The 20,904-nt window shown below is 33.4% G+C and overlaps 3 protein-coding genes across 5 annotated transcripts; all 3 read left to right on the forward strand.

Moving 5' to 3' along the window:
- Positions 1-2,460: 2,460 nt before the first annotated feature.
- Positions 2,461-5,275, forward strand: LOC100791239 (zinc transporter 11). Of its 2 annotated transcripts, none has more exons than XM_003551417.4 (3): positions 2,461-3,106; positions 4,160-4,215; positions 4,333-5,275. In XM_003551417.4, the coding sequence occupies exons 1-3, from the start codon at positions 2,617-2,619 to the stop codon at positions 4,867-4,869; spliced, it is 1,083 nt and encodes a 360-aa protein (XP_003551465.1). In that variant the 5' UTR covers positions 2,461-2,616; the 3' UTR covers positions 4,870-5,275. The 2 variants fall into 2 exon arrangements, with proteins under 2 accessions (XP_003551465.1, XP_006602141.1); XM_006602078.3 differs by having other exon boundaries at positions 2,464-3,106; positions 4,160-4,176.
- A 2,915-nt stretch (positions 5,276-8,190) lies between these two features.
- On the forward strand, positions 8,191-11,947 carry LOC100817304 (50S ribosomal protein L19-1, chloroplastic). Its single transcript, XM_003552958.5, has 5 exons — positions 8,191-8,393; positions 9,187-9,441; positions 9,523-9,609; positions 9,709-9,842; positions 11,615-11,947. The coding sequence occupies exons 1-5, from the start codon at positions 8,262-8,264 to the stop codon at positions 11,715-11,717; spliced, it is 711 nt and encodes a 236-aa protein (XP_003553006.1). The 5' UTR covers positions 8,191-8,261; the 3' UTR covers positions 11,718-11,947.
- Positions 11,948-17,430: 5,483 nt separating this feature from the next.
- Positions 17,431-20,470, forward strand: LOC100795976 (DNA-dependent metalloprotease WSS1). 2 transcript variants are annotated; one of them, XM_003551424.5, is made up of 5 exons: positions 17,431-17,567; positions 17,656-17,839; positions 18,396-18,591; positions 19,276-19,959; positions 20,172-20,470. In XM_003551424.5, exons 2-5 carry the CDS (start codon positions 17,682-17,684, stop codon positions 20,361-20,363), a joined length of 1,230 nt encoding a protein of 409 aa, XP_003551472.1. In that variant the 5' UTR covers positions 17,431-17,567; positions 17,656-17,681; the 3' UTR covers positions 20,364-20,470. The 2 variants fall into 2 exon arrangements, with proteins under 2 accessions (XP_003551472.1, XP_040868039.1); XM_041012105.1 differs by having other exon boundaries at positions 17,656-17,836.
- Positions 20,471-20,904: the final 434 nt, after the last annotated feature.

The raw sequence follows: 20,904 nt of genomic DNA on the forward strand, positions 1-20,904 counted from the left end.
TATATATATATATATATATATATATATATTATAATTTAAAAAGTTTTAAATTTATTACAAATATGTATATAAAATATATTTAAATATTTATTGACGTATTTATTATAATATATGTATATATATTATAATTTAAATTAATAAAATATATTAAAAATTCAAATAATATAAAAAATTATTTTTAAAAATTATAAAATGTGAATTTAATAAGACATGTGAAACTAAGTTAGGCAAAAAGTATAGGGGAGTGAGAGATGTATTTAAAATACCATATTTCTTTCCCTCATGGCTTCCGAGTAGGTCGAGGCTGAAAAGAAGTGATTTATTTTGGTAAATTCTCTTGTATTCACCCAAATTATTCATTCGTATATTGGAACTTACTTTAATTATTCACCCAAATTTATTCCTTGTAATATGTAAGTACTTTCTATACTATATTTCTTGTGAGCAATTAATGCTACCAACTCCAAAATTTTAAGCGGGAGCATTCAACCGATCCATATAAAAAGTGTCATCTGTCTCTAAAAGTTGATAAAGCATTGCTATTGTCAAGTAAATTTGACAAGTGTCAGGGTTCATTCGGCCAAAAACCGTTGGAGGATAAAACATTTTCCATTTCTTGTTATAGGTTGTGTGAATGATCAAGGATAATTAGAAATTTACTAAAAAAAAACATTATGACAATGACACTGCTTAAGAAATTAATTATGAATTAGAAGTGACTCATTTTAAATCTTGTTCAATTTGATAAAAATCTTGATTCTAATCATAAAAGAGATTGATCACCAAAAAAAAATCCTAGAAAAGATTTTTGGTACTTTCCCAATAAAAATCCAAACAGGCTGTTAATCTCTCAACTTATTCTCTGTTTCTATATATTATGTTAAATTTCCCATCGATTAATTATTTCCAAATATCGAAGCGAAAAAAATTATTTCCTGTTACAATCAGTACTTAACGTTAAAGATTCAAATGAAAGACCCGTGACAGATTTTTTTTTTTTGTTTGCAGTACGGGTCAAACTTTGCAGTACACGCGCTTTTTTTTTTCTCCAATTCGATTGGAATTAGCAACACCTTCCAGCACGAAAAATTATTGTTGAAAGCTAAGGTCCATGTATATATTTAATGAGAAGCAGTAATAAAAAGAATAAATTATATAAGTACCGATTATTTTATTGAAAAAATGATTTTTAATATATTTTTTGAATAATCTTTTTATTGGTTAAAGTTTATTAAAAATAAAAAAAAATTATATGAGTGAATTATATTAAAAGTAAAAAAAATTTGTGAGTCTCTCACATCATTTTAATGATTATTTTTTAATTTAATAAATCTTAATTAATTAAATAAACTGAGAAAATGTATTTGAAGAAATGCTAATATGTTCCTAATATTTTTGATAAAAAATTATATTACTATCCAATTATAAATTAAAAAACTCAAATATATAGATTTTTTTATTATAATAATCATAAAAATCATATTAAAATAAATTTTATAATTATTATTACTAGTATATATATGATTAATATTCCAATTGATAATAAATGACACCACTCTTATGAAAATCACCAAATTAATTAATATGATTGAAATATTAAATCAATCCATTATAAGTTGGCGGGTAATGAACTTTTATATATATATATATATATATATATATATATATATATATATATATATTAAAAAGTTAAAATATATAATATATTTAATAAAATATGATCAATTTATATTTTATATTTTAAAATTAAATTTATTATCATGGTAAAAATATAAATATTATATAAAAATTTATTATTATAAATTATTTTGTGGGTATTATCATTAAATAACTAAAAAAACTCTCATTTTTCTAATTAAATACAAAATTTATCGTATAACGACAAATAAATTTGATAAAAATATTTAAAATATATAAATATTACACCACATAATTAATATGATAATAATTAGTTATTATATATTATTATTAAGATAAAAAAATAATATTATAAAAACAAATTATATGACATTCAATAATTAATTATAACATGTTATATGAGTTAAAAAAAAATTCTTGATTGAGTCAAATCAAGACAAGATTGGATCATTGAGTTTCATAAAATGATTAACATTAATAATTCTATTTCTGCTCCCACATCTTAACGGACTGTCTTGGACACAAGATTCTAGTACAACCAATCGGGTGGATTTGATTTGAATAAGTATGATGCTAACACTAGTTTAAAAAGGCTAAAAATAAAAATGTTTATCAGGTAGTTTCAAATTATTTCAACTTAATTAAATATTTTCCATTCAAGTTTTGGATAAGTTTTACATTTATGGTACTCATTTATAATTTATCATTTATAATTATATATGATATGACGGTGAGCATGATTATTACTCCAACAGTTGAACGTAGTACAAAACCTGTCTCTCTCACGTGTGTAGTACAAAACAAACTTCCTAAGCTTATCACCAAACCTAACAACGGTCCCCTCCCAAACCCTCTTCCCTCTCTCCCTACCCAAAAGACTCTAAGACCATTCACATTCACATTCACATTCACATTCATTCTATAACCTTCACTTCTTTTCTTCTCACTTCTCACATTACCATATTCCAATAAAAAAAAATGTCACCTTCTTTTCGCACATCCCTCTTCCTCTTCACACTCTCCCTTCTCTTCTTCTTCTCCCTCTCCGTCTCCGCCCACAGCGGCCACCTCGACGACGACGACGACGACGACGCGGACGCCGGAGGCGACGCCATCCCCAACCTCCGTGCTCGGTCCTTGATTCTCGCAAAGGTGTGGTGTTTGATCGTTATTTTTTTTGCTACTTTTGTATCGGGCGTTTCCCCCTACATTCTGAAATGGAACGAGGGGTTCTTAGTTCTGGGGACCCAGTTTGCTGGAGGAGTGTTTCTGGGAACTGCAATGATGCATTTTCTCAGCGACGCTAATGAAACCTTCGGGGACTTAACTCGCAAGGAGTACCCCTTCGCGTTCATGCTCGCGTGTGCAGGGTACTTGATGACCCTGCTCGCTGATGCTGTCATTTCCTCGGTTTTGAAGAATACGGGGCGTGACCAACCGCGTGATGCTGAGGATGTCCAAGTTCAAGGTATCTGTTTTTACTCATTGGTTGCTATGCATTTCAGTTGGTACTATATATATATACAAATGCTAATCGGGGCATTGGTTAAAAAATTAAATGGAGAAAGATTTTTATTGGAATGTTCAAAATTTTACTATTCATAACTTTTTTTTATACTATTCATGACTCTATTTTTTATGATCTCCTATGATTTCTACAACAAATATTTCTTCCTTTTAGTATTATTCTCTGGTTAGTCCTAACAAGCAAAATAGTTTTTTTAATGTTAAGAAGTCAGTTCTTATATATAAGAACTACCATTGGAGATGACTTTAAGGTGAAGGAATAGTGCTTTAGTAGGAATATTTTACAAGAGGATTAGTGCAATTTGGTGGTAATTTATGTAAACAAGTGTGTATTAACAATCAGTATTGCTGAGGTGAAATTCCGATCATGATAACAGAACAAAATGAAAAGGGCCAAAGGGCGCTTGCATTCAAGTTTTGTCCTATTTTTTTGTCCCCTGTTTTTGAGCTGTGTTTTTCGATTACAGTTTTGCTGGTGGGGTGAATGAATAATGATTCTGCGTATAGACTTGGGTTTTTATTCAAGACTGTAGTAGTTTCGTTTTTGTCGAATGGTGAATTCTGTAAGCTGATTGTTTGCTGGGAGCATTGCCATGTCTTCTGATCATGTAATTCAATTTGATTTTGAAAATCTCTGTCTTGTCCTTTGAACTGTGTTGTTTCGTGTTGGGATAAGATAATTTAATTTAAAGTTTGGTGGTGCATGATTCAGATTACAAATTACCATTACGTTACATAGAATTCTACAGAGTGTATCTAAATTTATATCATCATGTCAAGTACTTGAGCTAAAAGTGTGATTAACCTCTTAGACTCTTTTAAGTTATTCATCCACCTTTTAATATATAAAGAAACTAAAATTAAAAAGAAAATGACCAGTTGCTTTACAATTAAGTCAGAGGACATCAATTTAACAAAGATGAAATTATTTTGAATATCCTTAGGTTCACCTTGTCTAAAGGACTACTTTCTATTCTTTTGGTTTGCATTGCAGGGGCTGATGTGAGCAAAGTAAGTAACAACAGTGTTAGATCTCAGTCACAACACCGGGTTAGATTTCATGGTTTTATATCAGTCAAAATGGGTTCTTAAATTTTTCTGGGATACTTCATTTTAGGCTTGCCATTACTTGTTTGGTACTAGTTTTTTGTTTTTCTGTGTTAACAGAGCCATTCTATTTCTAGCTCTGATCATCATCACTTAGCAAACCCTGCACTTGGATCTGTCCGTTCGCTTGGAGACACCATTTTATTGATTGTTGCCCTTTGTGCACATTCTGTGTTTGAGGGCTTAGCAATTGGAGTTGCTGAGACCAAAGCAAATGCATGGAAAGCCTTATGGACAATCTGTCTGCACAAGATATTTGCAGCCATTGCCATGGGAATTGCTCTCCTCAGAATGATTCCTAACCGTCCCCTTGTGTCGTGTGCAGCCTATGCTTTTGCTTTTGCCATCTCGAGTCCAATTGGTGTGGCCATTGGAATTATATTGGATGCCACAACTCAGGGTCATGTGGCGGATTGGATCTTTGCCATATCAATGGGTCTGGCTTGTGGAGTATTTATCTATGTATCAGTAAACCATCTGTTGGCAAAAGGGTACATGCCCCACATACCAACAAAGGTTGACTCAGCCTATTTCAAGTTTCTTGCCGTGTTGTTGGGTGTGGGAGTGATAGCGGTTGTGATGATTTGGGACACCTAAGGTTGTTCCAAGATAACTTCTCTTTACAGCATTTGCAGAATCTTTTTCTTTTTCTTTTTTTTATCTTTTTGATAATGAATACGTACATTACAGAAAAAGTTGTGGTAGTTCCTAGGTCAGATTTGGTATTTGGATATTCTTGTCAGAAATGATTTCGTCAATCATTTATAAGGTAGAAAAGATGACAGAAATTTGCCTCAAATGATAGAAAAGATGAGCATGTATTGAGAATTAAGAGGACTTATAAAAGTCTTGGGAAGAAGGGTAGTTCACATGGAGGGTAGCCTAAATCATTATAGGCAAAGGGGAACGGAGAAGAAATATATACAAAGCTATAGAAATGAATTTATAGATCAATAGTTTGTCTGTAGACATGATTTATAATAGAAGCTATGCTGTTATTTAATTCATGTAGCCTATACCACCTTGTGGGGAAAAAGGTTGGTTGGTGGTGGTGTGTATACTTTATTGATTGAATAATTATTATGAGTTTTGTTCGTAATACAGACATATGGATTTGTTTACGAAAATGATAGTTCAAGGTTGTTCATTTAAAAAAAAAAAACAGTGGACATTGTCAACAGAGAAAGAAAAGAGGGAAGAAAAAACTACAAAGTGTGCTCCATGTTGCTGCTGTTTCTTTTCAATTTAAGCAATAACCAATTACCTGAATTTGGAAATAGAAATGAGGAGGTAGATGCAGTAGACAAGTTTTAATAATGCTTTTGCTTCTGCATTATCATTATCCATGAATAACAGCATACTTTTCTATTAAGCTTGGAAGTCCTAGCTCCACATTATGTGCCATGTATGTTTCTTCTATGTAACTGCATAATTTGGATTCTTGAAAAGTACATGAATACTGGTTGGAAGTTTGAACTTGGAAAATTGGAATTATTATGAACGGCAGAATCACATTGGTAACTGTCTTATAATAACAGATTTATACTCTTGAAGTACAGCTATTTTCTTACAATTTAAGGAATTTACACCTGTTCTATTATTACTAATGCAACTCATGCATTTTTAAAAGTTAGTAATTCGTAGTGTTTACTCTTATCATGATCTTGCAACAGCTGTCTGAACATGTGGACGATCTAAACATGCCCCGAAGTACTTGAAACTTTGTTCTCAAGCAATATGCCTAACACAAGCAAGAAAATACCCTTAATTAAGAAAGTTAAATTGACTGATATGTTTTCTACACTAGTTTGTTTTGTGGAGGTATCAAAATGCCATAACCATCATAACTCCAAAACAGAACGCAATTCCCTAAACATCAAAATGCATACTTGGATTAAGTTTTACAAATCTAAGTTTCAGTGAATTTCAATTTGCAAACCGATAGTGCATAAGTAACTTATATAATGCTTTCGATTAAAACTTGATTTCAAGCCAAATTTAAGTGTGCAAATATGCTTTCAAATTCTAAGCCGCAAAAAATGAAAAATAAAAAAAATGGGCTTGTCCCTCTTGCTCTTGTAGGCTTTTTAAGTTACAACACAGGATCTTATGGTGCAGTAATTTTAGAACCAACAATTCCTATCCAATTTTTCACATCTATCTTTTGTATTCAGGATGCGCCACAAAAATGAGAAGAAAAACAAAAAGAAAATGGGCATGCCCCCCTTTCCACTTGTAGGATCTTATCCAGTGTTACGTAGAGGTAGCTAGGTGTTGCATAAACGCCTTAATTATTTTTGTCAAAATATTAATGATAGTAAGAGATCTTATAATGTAAAATAAGCGTAAGAAAAATTATGTTATCGCATAGAATTTTTATGATACTGGTGAATTTGGTTTGGTGGTGGTATTTAAAATATGCTTTATTAGGATTTCTAACTTGTTGGGATAGTTTTACTTAAATTGTGCATTTTTAACTTTTCTGTTTTCATTATATCTAAACTTGCTTGTCACAAACTTTTCCATCACTACATGTAACATTGCTCTATTAGTAATAGGTTGAGTGCTTGGAAAATTTCTTCAATTCATATATGGCATGACATATTTTTATGAATCATATTGTTGTTTTAGGCTTGATTATATTTTTAATTCTTTAAATTTAGAATCTATCTTTTTTAATCTCCAAATAAAAATTTGTATTTTTCTGATCCTTAAATTCATAAAAGATTTTTTTAGTCTCTTTTATCTGATTTTTGCCTGTTCAAAAGCACAATTTATTACAATATTTTTAATGCAACAAAGACTTAAAAAAATTGCAAATTTGAGAAACTGAAAAATAAGAATTTAAATTTAGGGAAAAAAAAGTAAAATCTCCAAATTTGAGATGATAAAAACATATTTAAACCATAGAATCTAGATTAAATTAAGGATATTGTTACACCTAGTCCCTTTTATTGCTAAGTAAAGTACCATTTCCTTTTCAAACATTCTTCTTTTCCTTGCACACTCTCTCTTTCATAGTAACAACATATCATCCTTTCTTTCATCACTCTCCCTTCATCTTCCCTTGAGTCCTTTTCTTCAATCTCTCTTTATTCCCCTCTTGTTTGGTCTCTTGTTCTAGCATTAGGGTTTTCTATCTTTCAAACTCCAATGTAGTATGTTTATGTTTCTAACTACTTTTCTTTCTTGTTTTTATTTTTGTCCACTCACACAACATCATTAATCTCTCTTTTTTACATATGCAACAACATATGACTATATCTTAAATTTGTCCAAGTTGTTATAATGGAGTATCTTTTAAAGTTAGATTGAAGAATTGATTTTAATTATATGTTTTCTCCACTTCACTTGCTTCATTTTATACAAATTTTCCTTTATATAGGATTATTAATGGTCTTAGTGTTCTCCTTGAATTCTTCTAAATCTTTTTTTTTACATTCCATAATGTTCTTTTCATGGCACAAAATAATATTCCAAAAAATACTTTTCAGGTCATTAGTTTATTTTAAAAATTCTGGAAAATATTTTCTGAAACACAAAGTCATTATTCTTGGAAGTACTTTTGGAATGTTAAAAACAAAACATTATTCCAACAAGTACATTCTAGTATAAAGAATATATATATATATATTAAAATAAATTAGAAGAAAAAAGCAAATGAGAGACTACTTGGCCAAAAAGGAGAGTGAATATAGTACCAAAAGCTTATATAATATCCTAACCAAGTTTTCAATCTAACCCATGGATCGACTCCGACGAGTTTCATTTTCAAAATAGGGTGTTAAGAGTCGGTGTAAACTGTGCACCTAAAACTCAAATTTGTATTTCACCACCAAGATTCGGGTCGGGAACCGGGTTTTACCCGACCCATTACGTAATTACCCCCGAAATAGTACCCATGGAGTCACGTGCGCAAGCGCAAGCCATAAACCCTAACACAGGGCTTTTCCCCTTCTCTCTCGCTCTCTTTCGCTGCGTCCTCGGTTATGGCTTCTCGCAGGCTCTCATCATCTCTGCTCCGACCATTCCTCCGTCCATCTCTGCCGGAATTTCAAGCTCCGACCCCTTTCCGGCTATTCTCTGTCCCAAACTTTTCCACTCGCGTTTCTCCGATCGCCGTAAGCATCCGCTTCATTCATTTCCTTACACTTTTTTCGCACTCGATTTTGATCTTGTGCTGCTGCTGCTGCTGCTGCTGCTGTTGAATCAAGTAACAAGGACAATCGATGTATTTTAATCAGATTAAGATAGGCTTGGTTAGGGTGAATACGATGGGAATGTATCTTCACCTTGTTGTGTTTGAATGACAGAGTCCTATCGTTATGGTTTTATAATGACTATATGATGTAACATGGTGTTATAGTATGTCAACTGATATCATATAATCCTGAATTGTGATTGGAAGTTTGTTAAGTTATAGATAATAATGTTTAGTATAGTTGTGATCTGCTCTGTTTTCTTGTTAATTATGCTTGATTGAGTGGAGTGAATAGAGGAGTTAAAGATACATAAGTATTTAGAGCTCTTCAAGGGGTATTTTTGGGTTTGTTGGGATAAACTTTTCCAACAGCGTTGATAGGAGAATAAAACAAGAAGAAAAATAAATGAAATAAGTTTATCCATAAGCTAAAATTAGCTTATACATAAGCTAGTTTTTAGAAGTTCTCTCACTTCAGCTTCTCCAAAAGCTAATTTTTAAATTGTGCATACCTAATTTCACTTATGAAGAAACTTATTTCATTTTTTCTTCTCTTATAAGTGCTTATGGAAAAGTTTATCTAAGGCCATGTTTATTCTATGTTTCAGTTTAGTTTTTTTGAAGGTGCGGCCTTGGTTATAGACTTTGACTCAAATTGACTGTGTGATATAAACTCTTATTGGTGCTTGATTTTGTCATCATTTCTTTTGCAGATTACAAAATTACCTGGGACTGAGGTATTCTCACAATTTGAGTCCGGTAATGGTTTAGCATCAGTGCTGAGAAGCTCTGGAATGGGCTTGTACCAGCCAGCTGGGGGGCTTGTACCGCCTTTTGCTAGCAGGTTTATGTCAACAGAGGCAACTTCTGTTGATTCTTCTTCTCAAGATAGTTCGATGCTGGAGCCTGAAGTTCCTCCTCGTATCAAATTTAAGAGATTAGACAAAACTGCCAGGCACATTATGCAGGCATGTAGCTGCTCTGGATTGTTTTAAATAATGACATTTTTTTTGTCACTTGTAAAAATGGTTGGTATTTATATCCTTTAGATTTTAGACAAGGAGGCAGTAGAGGAGGTGAGAGGGCAAAGAGAGATACCTGACATAAAGCCCGGTTATATTGTGCAACTCAAAGTGGTATGGAATTTATTTTCTATTCATATTTGTTTGCTTGGTTTTTGTTTGTGATAGTAATATGATCTTTTGTTTTTTGTTTACTAACATCTGATATAACAGGAAGTACCTGAAAATAAGAGGCGTGTCTCTATTATAAAAGGCATTGTTATTGCAAGACGTAATGCTGGACTCAATACTACATTCAGAATTAGGAGGCAGGTCGCTGGGGTTGGGATTGAATCTCTATTCCCTCTGTAAGTATTACCTTCCCATATTTTAAGTAGATATGGTTTTACTATTTGAACTGGTAAAACATTCTTTTTCCATTTATTGGCATTTGAGGAGGGTTTAGTTAAATTGTGTCACTGACCATAAAGATAAAAAGACGATATAAATAATTACTTCAGGTGATGATAATTATTTGGTATTCTAGTAATGGGCTCGTTGTTTGGGTTGTTTATTATAAAGCCCCTTGTCAAATAAAAATATCTCAAATTTATGATAAGAAAAGAAAAAAGCAATTTTTAATTAGAAATAGTAACTACTAAAAAAAATGCTAGTGTAAACATAATTATTTCAAAAACTTGTTCAAATGCACATTTCTTTTTGGTGGAAGCTAGGGGAAAAACCCCATATTCTAATGCACATTAATTTACAGTTTAGAAAAAGACTTATTGGAATATAAATTTTAATTCCTGTTCAATCTGTAATCCCCCGCAAGCATTATCTATAGGGGAACAAGTGAACTTTGCGGTGTAAGCGGAACGAACTCAAATTGACCCAAATAGTTTATGTTGGATAATTTTTGTGTTTGGGTCAAATCTGAATTGAATCAATCAAATCCGTTGAATTTTGGGTTGGGTCATGGGTTTTAATATCTAAATCTATTGACCCGGCCTATTGATCGGTTAATTTATATTAAATTATTATTATTATTATTATTATTATTATTATTATTATTATTATTATTATTATTATTATTATTATTATTATTACTACTACTACTATATAATATATATTTTTAAATATTAAAAAAAATAAATACTATTGACTGTTAATTACATAGACTTATCAACCTGAATTGAGTAAGCATCAACGCATTCTTAACCTTTAAGATCAAAGTTAGAAGGGTTTTATTGATTAAAACAACTTTAGATGGGCTCTAAAAATATTTCAGATCTATTTACGAAGAGTAGGCATCGTAATGACTCATTAGTTTTGGTAGAAAAAATGTTTGAAACTCATCTTCACCATTCTTATTGAAATTTTTTATGTTGAATATGGTATGCTTAATTTTCCATTCCCATGGATAGATACATAGGTAAGAGTCAGTGGAGTGGAGTGAGGAGTGACAACATCACAAAGTTTTCTTTTTAATAAAAAATCTAACAAGAAACAGTTGTGTTTGATTCATTTAATAAAAAATTTAGCTTATAAAAAATATTGCATTTTAAAAAAATAGATAAAATTAAATGTTTTGACCCGTTGATCCAACCTAATCCAAACTATTTACAAATGGGTTGGTTTGGGTTGAGTATCATTTTTTTCTTCTTAGAAAACCGACTCAAACCAATCCGTTCAAATTTGATTGGGTTGGATCACAGGTTTGACCAAACCCAACCTAAACTGACCTGCTTACACCCCTAAGTGAATTGCTTTTTTAATGTACAATTATAGGTGTAACAATTACTTTGCTTCAATGTGCTTTCAGTGTTCAGACTGATTTTTTTGTTATCTTTATGAGCTTAATTTAAGGTGTTTCTTTATGTGCTTGGAATGTGTTGTTGGGATCGTACTACTATTTAATGATCTTATGTTTATAACCTGTCATAATTTTGGGTTGGGAAGAGTGGAGGGGGTGGGGGGTGGTAAGTTTTTTTTGTTGGAATTTTTAATTCAGTTGATTGTGCTTTATGTCATATTACATGTAATTTAGATAATATTTATTTATATTTTTATTATTAAGATCTTCAATCAAATACTGTAGTTAAGGCCTGAGCTCTGGGTTATGTTTGAACTGTGATAGGTATTCACCTAACATAAAGGAGATAAAGGTGCTTGACAAGAAGAGAGTGAGAAGGGCCAAACTCTACTATCTGAGGGAGAGAATGAACCCACTTAAAAATTGACATCGATCTTCATCTTGGGGGACATTTTTTATGATTCATGATCTGTCATACTTAGTATCTACAGTGTATTTATTTGCTTTTGTTGTGTCGTCAACTAGATTTTTTGTTTCAATGTGGCTTATTACCACCTAAGAATTAAGATTATGCAGTTTTATTTCAATCCTTAGAACCTGTCATGTTTTGAAAGGGTAATACGCAAGAAATTGTAATAAGATGCATTCGTGTTAAAATTTTCTTGTAGGCATGTTTTTCCCTGCCATGTTAAATTCTTGAAAAATGGGCTAGCATTTTAGCTGCCTTTTGTGCCAATATGATGAAATTGAAATCAGCAGGGTCCAGGAGTTTTGATTGATTATTATCTCTGTTTTTTTTTTTTGAAAAGCCAAATATTATTAAAACGATAAAGGGTACAAGATGTACCCTATACCAGAAGACAAAAACGATGACAGTAGCAAATATCTTCCACAAACCCCACCCTGAAACATTATAAGCTAACATAAACAAAATAATAGACCATATACCAAAAGAGAAGCCTAAATGTCTTCATAGCTTGTATCCAAAATTCCATCGCAAACCTTTGTTAGACTTGCAAACTTCAGCCACAACAAGTGCATATATCAGATTGTCCTATATACTTCATTTCTCAAGAGCTGATTTGCTTTCATATATATTCCATAAACCAGCATACATTAATACTTTGCAAATTTGTATTGAAACATTCAAGCGATGGTTACAGCAGTTGTCCCCTTTTATTGGAGTTACAATTTTTGAGAATTCTTGGCAAAAATAGTTGTTTTAGAAACTAATCAATCCTATCATGGTTACTATCAACTTTCAGGAGAAGCAACCTTTTGACTTTGAGCTGGGATTTTTGAGCCCTAGGAAGTTGAAAAGCAATATACTTGGCAAATTGCCCAAAAGGGGTCCCTTTTGAAAACTTATTTCCCAAATGGGGTCCTTTTGGAACTAATTTTGGCATGGTGTTCTTTTTTATGTGAGTTGCATGCATTTTCCATGCAAACCGCCATTGGCAATAGCAATTTCGCTGCCATACGACACGTGGAAGGCCAAACCGCCAGCGGTGCTGGTGACTTCACGTGGAAGGGCATCTCGCCACTTGCACTGGCGACTTCACCACTGCTGCTGAAACCGTAGCTCTGACTGGCGAGTTTCGAAATGGCAGGCCTAGGAGTGCAGGACGCAGAAGCCATTTCCAAGGGAGGGTGCAGACTGAGCAGCTGCAGCGCGCAGAGGAGCAGGGAATCGCCAGTGCAAGTGTGAAAGAAAGACCCAAATGTGCTCACTGTGACATGTTGGGGCACACGAAGGACAAATGTTACAAGCTTGTGGGTTACCCACCAAATTACTTCAAAAATCGTACTAGCAACTCGATGAATCAAGTACATGACACACCCGAAAGTTCACCTTCTGTTCAGGCACCAACTTTAACGCCTACTCAGTGTCAACAATTGATCTTTTTCTTAACCAATCATATGAAAATCGAAACCACAATTGATGCAATAGCCACAAATGTTATAGGTATCTGTATGAATGTTGCCTTCAATAATGATCACCACACTTGGATCATTGATACTGGGGCTACCTCTCACATTTGTTGTTTCAAAGAATTGTTTAATTCATATACTACCATGTTTAACTCGCATGTTCTTCTGTCTAATTCCACGAAAGTTAAAGTAGAAGGAATAGGCAATATTAAGATTAATGAAGACATTTTTCTTCACAATGTTCTGTTCATACCTCCATTCAGATTTAATCTTCTATCCCTTGTCACTCTTATCAATACTAATCCTTTTCAATTTACAATGGAAACTGACTCCTTTATTCTACAGGACCTCGAGACTTTGAGGAGGATTGGCACTGCTAAGCAAAAGCAAGGATTACTGGTTTTTGAGTTTCCCAAACACATTCTTTGTTCTAAATATATGAATATATGTAATAATGTTTCATATGAAACCTGACATAGAAGATTAGGCCATATACCCATTCTTGTATACAAAATAATTGCTAATAAAATGGATTTTACCTCTGTAGATTCCAGTTATCATTGTAGCACTTGTCATATTGCCAAACAAAATAGGCTCCCTTTTCCTAAATCCCAATAAATTCAGTGATCATTGTTTTGACTTGATTCATGTTGACAAATGGGGACCTTTTAGGCACCTCACTCATGATGGCTTTAGTTACTTCTTAACTTTAGTTGATGATAAAAGTAGGTTCACATGGATATATATGCTTAAAAATAAATTTGATTGTATTACTATCATACCTCAGTTCTTTTCCTATGTTGAGAATCAATTCAAAACTAGTATTAAGGCTTTTAGGTATGATAATGCTAGAGAACTAGTTTTTAAAGATTTTTTTCCTTCAAAAAGATGTCTTACATCAATTTTCCTGTTTAGAGAGACCCCAACAAAATAGTGTGGTGGAAAGAAAACACTTACATATATTTAACATTGCTAGGACTTTACTGCATCAATCTAATGTTCCTATAAAAATGTGGAGAAAATGTGTTAAAACTGTTGTCTTTCTAATGAATAGAACACCAAGTCCTATTTTGCAACACAAATCTCCTTATGAAATTCTGCATCAACAACTACCTAACTATTCTGATTTCAGGACCTTTGGAACTTTATGTTATGCATCTACTCTTCTATCCACACGACACAAGTTCAGTCCAAGAGCTACTACAACAGTTTTCATAGGTTATCCTCATGGATATAAAGGCTACAAGTTGTTAGACTTGACCACTCTCGAAACTTTCATATCAAGGGACGTGAAGTTCTATGAACACATCTTTCCTATCAAAGACAAAGACTCTACAACAAGGTCCACTAATCCTCTCAGCCCTTACATTACTCCAAATTTGATTACTCCAGACATTTGTGATGATCCTGACCCTATACACACACAACACCATCCAGACAACCAACCAAGCATACAAAACAACCCTCAGCCTAACCCATTTTCAGAATATCAACTCAGAAGATCAACTAGACAGTGTGGCCAACCCAGATACCTTACTGATTATCATTGTTAAAATGTAACTATGGATTCCAAACCTCTATATCTTATCCAAAACTACATTGATTACTCAAAAATTACAGCACATCATACCCACTATATCTGTCAAATTTCTAAAAATCATGAACCACAGACATACAAGCACATCAAGTTTCCTCACTGGAAACAAGCTATTCAAGATGAACTTACAGCCATGGATCTCAACAACACTTGGACTATCACTCATCTACCGCCCAACAAGAAACCTATCACCTGCATATGGTTATTCAAATTGAAATTGAACTCTGATGGAACTGTGGCAAAACACAAGGCAAGACTTGTAGCGCGTGGTTTCACACAACAATATGGCCTAGATTTCCAAGAGACTTTTTCCCCTATGGCTAAGATTACTACTCTCAGATTCCTTTTGTCTCTTGTTGCTTCTCAGCATTGGTACCTAGCTCAGCTAGATGTGAACAATGCATTCCTTAATGGCAGCTTGGATGAAGAAAATCTACATGCAGATACCTCAAGGCTACAACCACGAACCTCCTTCTCGATCATCTGCACCTCTTGTTTACAGGTTGAATAAGTCCATTTATGGCCTAAAGCAAGCTTCAAGAAGCTGGTTCAATAAGTTTTGCACCACATTGACCTCTCAAAACTACATTCAGTCAAAGCATGATTACACCTTGTTCACCAAAGGAACATGTTCATCATTCATAGCCATTTTGGTCTATGTTGATGACATTGTCATTGCCAGCCCTGATAAAACAGCTATTCACTCTGCAAAAACCATGCTTCAACAATACTTCAAATTAAAAGATTTGGGTAATCTAAAATTCTTCCTTGGCCTAGAACTCTCAAGATCTCAAGTTGGGATATTCATGTGCCAGAGACATTATACTATGTCAATTTTGGAGGACACTGGAATGCTTGCTTGTAAGCCATCTGTAGTACCTATGGAGGCTGATCTAAAATTGAATGCAGAATCAGGATCACAACTTCCAGATCCAGAAACTTATAGAAGACTCATAGGAAGACTTCTATACCTAACCATCTCAAGGCCCAATATTTGTTACACTGTTCACCAACTAAGCCAGTTTGTATCTAATCCTCGCTCAGTACACACGAATGCAGCAAACATTCTGCTAAGATACCTCAAGCACACAGCTGGACAAGGGGTCCTTTTTAAAGCCAAGTCAGATACATCCCTCCATGCTTATGTAGATGCAGATTGGGGTTCATGTCTTGACAGCCGAAAATCAACAACTGGATATTGTATTTTCTTAGGAAATTCATTGATTTCTTAGAAGACAAAGAAACAAAAGACAATTAGTAAATCTTCTGCAGAAGTAGAATATCGAGCTTTATCATCTGTGTCAAGTGAGTTTACTTGGCTACGAAACTTGCTAAATGATTTCAATATTAAGATATCATTTGCAGCTGTCTATTGTGACAACAAAGTAGCAATCCACATTGCTACAAACCCCACATACCATGAAAGAACCAAGCACCTAGAGATTGATTTGCATTATGTCAGAGAACAAGTTGACAAAGGAGCACTAAAACTGATTCATGTCAGAAAACATCATCAACTTGCAGATGTTTTCACAAAGTCTTTGCCTCAAATTATTTTCTGTTAGGCATCTTGCTTGTATATAAACCTTCATAGAGTGATTTCTGTAGAGAGTTAACTCTTTTACTCATTTTCAATGATAAATTTCTTTCTTCTAATATTTTCCCTTCATCATAAGTTTCAATATTTTTAAAATCGAAAAATTATCCCTACCTTTTTAAACTTTTGCATACAACTTTTCAGGAGGATAGAGGAAAATGAGGCTCATTTTAAATTTATTAAAAATAAGAATTATTTTTCAATTATATTAATATTATTGTTGTTAAATTATTGAACATTAGGATTGTTTTGTAATATCTTAAAATTATTACATAACATTTAAAATTTCTTAAATTAATTTATACTATTATGCTAAGAGTAAGAGTAGCATTTCCAAAAGTTTTCTTGGAGCATGAAAGTGTAACGCAATTTTTTTTTCCAAAACTTAATATATAGTATCATTTTCAGTTCACCTACCTACTTAATAGATGGTCCTTAGAAAAATAAATAGTGCTTTCATGATAATATTTTGGTAACTTTTCATTTATTTAAAAGAATGCTATCTAAGCGTGGATCAGTTGGCATTACAGTGCTATGTCTAATGGTAGAAAATTTTCCCCATACATCAATGAAGGGATTGAACTTCCTGCAGTTAAAGCATGATATCATCTCTCATACGGTGCCCATGATAGACTATTGTAAATTAAGAAGTAAGTACTTACTTGAAAGAAAAAAAATACTTATTTTTCGATTCTCAATTTCTCATCCACGTTGTTCATTAGGTTTGCTTAATTTCTTGCTTGAATGAAGCTTTATAGGGTTTGTGCCTTTGTGGGTACTTTTCTTTTTAATCATACTTACAATCATAATAGAGATATATTCTTATCTTATACTTCAGTTTTTTGGAATCAATATTCTAACGTGTATTTCATTCCGTTATTTTGTTTTTCAAATTTTGAAAATTTTAAACATGGATTAATCTTAGTCATTAAAAGATCCTAATCCAGGAGTATAAAAAGTATATTTTTTCCTTCGTTTTTATAATTTAAGAAAATGACGCCACACGTGCGACAAATTCAAAACCCCGCTCAGCCTCGCGCGTTAATATCAAACCTCAATAAGCATCACATAAAAAAGAGGCTTCATTTCGTCGTCGTTTCAACTCTCTCTGTCTACATTCTCCATTTGCACCAAATTCTCTGCGCGATTCGGTACCATCCATCATCGCCGTTTTCAAATTCTTCAATTTTCACCATCAATTCCCTTTCGCCTCTCTCAATCGATATAATTTTTTTGCAGAGTTTGGGATTTCAGGGTTTTGGACGATGAACGTGGGCGACCTAAACAAGGTTTGGGAAATCAGGGCTCTGAAGAGGAAACCCGCGGCTGAAGAAGCCACGAAGATGTTGGAAAAGATCGCCAAACAGGTCCAACCCATCATGCGCAAACACAAATGGAGGATCAAACTTCTCTCTGAAATGTGGTATTTCAAATTTTCATTTTTTGTTTATTTATTCATTAATGCAAAATGCCATTCACTTGCCTTTTGTATTTATTTAAATTTAAATACTTGGAGGCAGAACTTTACCGTCCATGGTGATTCTACCAAGAACTTTCACTTGCCTGTAGTGTTGTTTTGTTAATGGGTAATGGAGGTAAAATGAAGCAATGGAGTTAGGAAGAGTAGAGTTTTCATTTTGGAGTAAAAGCCACCGTTTTAATGACTAAAGATATGCTAGTACTAAATTAACAGCTTTTGTGATTGGATCATTTCAGTTTGTGTAGTGGTTGATTTTATTGAAAGTTTTATATTGTTCATAGGAAGATTCGGATCATTTTTCTTTTTGCTTCATGATTTTGGTCTGGTTTGGTTTCTGCTAATTGAAACTTAGAAATAATAGTTTGAAAATTGTGCATTTGCTTAAACAGGCCAAATTGCCTTTCCATTTGGGGGATTGATTTTGATTTTGGCTTGTTTAGATATATGTTGCTTTTGATTTTTTGGGGAATGACTAAGGAGCTGGTTCATGTGATTGTAGCCCAAGCAATCCACGTCTTCTGGGGTTGAATGTTGGAGCTGGTATACATGTGAAGTTGCGGCTACGGAGACCGAACAGGGATTTGGACTTCTACCCGTTTGATCAGGTTCTGGATACGATGCTTCATGAGCTTTGCCATAATGCCCATGGCCCTCATAATGCCAACTTCTACAAGCTCTGGGATGAACTTAGAAAGGTTCTTTTTGTCCTCTGATGTTATTATTATCGATGGAAAATGATCTTTAGATTTTTTGCCTTTTCAAATGCACACTCTTTGCATTATAGAACTACCTTGTGGATTTTGTGAGGTCTTTATTTGTCATATTTTCTTTCAAGTGTATTTTTTAGCTAATATTTTTCTGGTTAACTCAAGTTTATGACTTTCTCGATACACAGAAGATATTAGCACATGAATTTCATTGGCAGGGTTCCTATTCTATCTAAGGATCAGATTGTTATGATCTACATGTACCATACTGAAATTCACAGATTGTCAATTTTAATTGGTGAGAAGATATATTGTCTTTTGAGCATTTTTATAAGCTAAGATTCCCATCAAAACAATGATAATAATAGAAATGAATAATTAAATTAAATAAATAAGAAAGGAAATGTAATAGAAGGAGGACAGAACTTTGTTTTGTAGCAACTTATCCCCAAATGCTGGTCATGCTAGAAACTGCAGGTTGCTAACAAGACAGAAGACATTTAGAATCCTCTCCATGTAACATTATCTTTTGAAAAGTTGAAATGTTGGTTCACTGGTACCTATGATTGTTCTAAATACTTGTTTGCAGCTGTGAATTTTTAAGAAGAAAATTATGTTCTGTTCTTAGTAAGTTATAAAAATTATTTGTCCTTGTTTGTTAATCATGCATAGGAATGTGAAGAGTTGATGGCTAAGGGAATAAGTGGTGCTGGGGAGGGATTTGATCTTCCAGGAAGGCGTTTAGGTGGTTATTCCCGTCAACCTCCACTTTCATCCCTCCGTAAAACTGCACTGGAAGCTGCAGAAAAAAGAGTACAATTGGGATCTCTTCTTCCGTCTGGGCCAAAACGTCTAGGTGGTGATAGTGTTATAATGAGGGCCCTTAGTCCAGTACAAGCTGCTGCAATGGCTGCAGAACGGAGATTACAGGATGACGTATGGTGTGGTTCTCAATCTTGTGAAAATTTGGATCATGAAGATGTTGACTATGAAGTTGCTGAGAACATCGTGCATAAGGGGGAAAATGTGGGAAGCTCAAGACAAACAGACAATTCTACTCTACCTTCGAATCTGTTATCTCGAAAAAGAAGTCAGGATACCAATTCAAGTTTACCTGCTAAGTCATCATCTAGTACTTCTGAATTTGTAGATTTGACTATGGATACACCGAAAAGTAGACCTGACAAGGAGCATCAAACTGGACCTAAACGAAGATGCGGTGGATCAGAAAGCTTTTCACATTCTCAATCAAATTATCAGGCAGGATCTAGTTCAGCAAATTTATCAAGTGTATCTGGGCGACATTCTGAAGAATCTGGAATGTGGGAGTGTACAATGTGCACTCTGTTGAATAAAGTAAGCATCCGAATATATTGCATTCATTCTTGCATACATTATTTTTTTTTCTTTTGCTACAAATTATATAAATAATTATTTTAAGGTGGAGTTTACTCTTGAAAGTGTTATGTTATGGCTTCATTCTTCTAAAATATATAATTAACACTACCTACCTATGGCCTTATAACATAGTGACTTTTCTAATGCATGTGAATGATGTACCATCGCAGAGATTGGCTCCCATATGTGAGTTGTGTGGCACTCAACAGCCAAAAGATTTTAGTACCAAATGCAACACTTGGTCTTGTAAATTCTGTACGTTGGAAAACAATGTGAAGTTGGAGAAGTGCTCAGCCTGTGATCAGTGGAGATACTCTCATGGCCCATCAGTGTCAATCCGAGCACCCAACCTTGGTACATAGAAGAGCTGCGTAGTTTGCTTAATGGAGCACTTTTGATCCATTTTTGGCTTTAGTCTTTACAAAATTGCATTACTTTCTCCACCAATCTATTTATTTTTGGTTTCTTATTTTTCTGTGCATTGGTCTATATCTTCTAATTCGGAGATATGCTTTTCTATTAGTTAACGCTCCTAAAATTTATCAATAGAATAGAAACATCTTTAAACTTTAGCATGAGGAATGTGATAAAGGAGAAGGCATATGCACAGTCTTGAGATGGCTACCTTTTAGTCTTAACCTAAGGAAAAAAATATATGAACACCAAATGCTATTTAATACCTAGAGAGGGAAAGAGGAAAATTTATAGGTATAATAGGTGACATGATATGATAGGAAGAAAAAGATAGAGATAAATAATTAGTGTTAATGAAGTGTTTGATATATAAAGGTGTCTATATATCATCACTCTAAACTAATATACATGTTCTAGTCTTTATATCTCACTATTAATGTTGTGCTCATATATGTCAGTATTTTTCACTAAAACATTCATTTACATTTT

This window comes from Glycine max, chromosome 18 (assembly GCF_000004515.6).
Source record: "Glycine max cultivar Williams 82 chromosome 18, Glycine_max_v4.0, whole genome shotgun sequence".
In the NCBI taxonomy this organism is placed as follows: domain Eukaryota; kingdom Viridiplantae; phylum Streptophyta; class Magnoliopsida; order Fabales; family Fabaceae; genus Glycine; species Glycine max.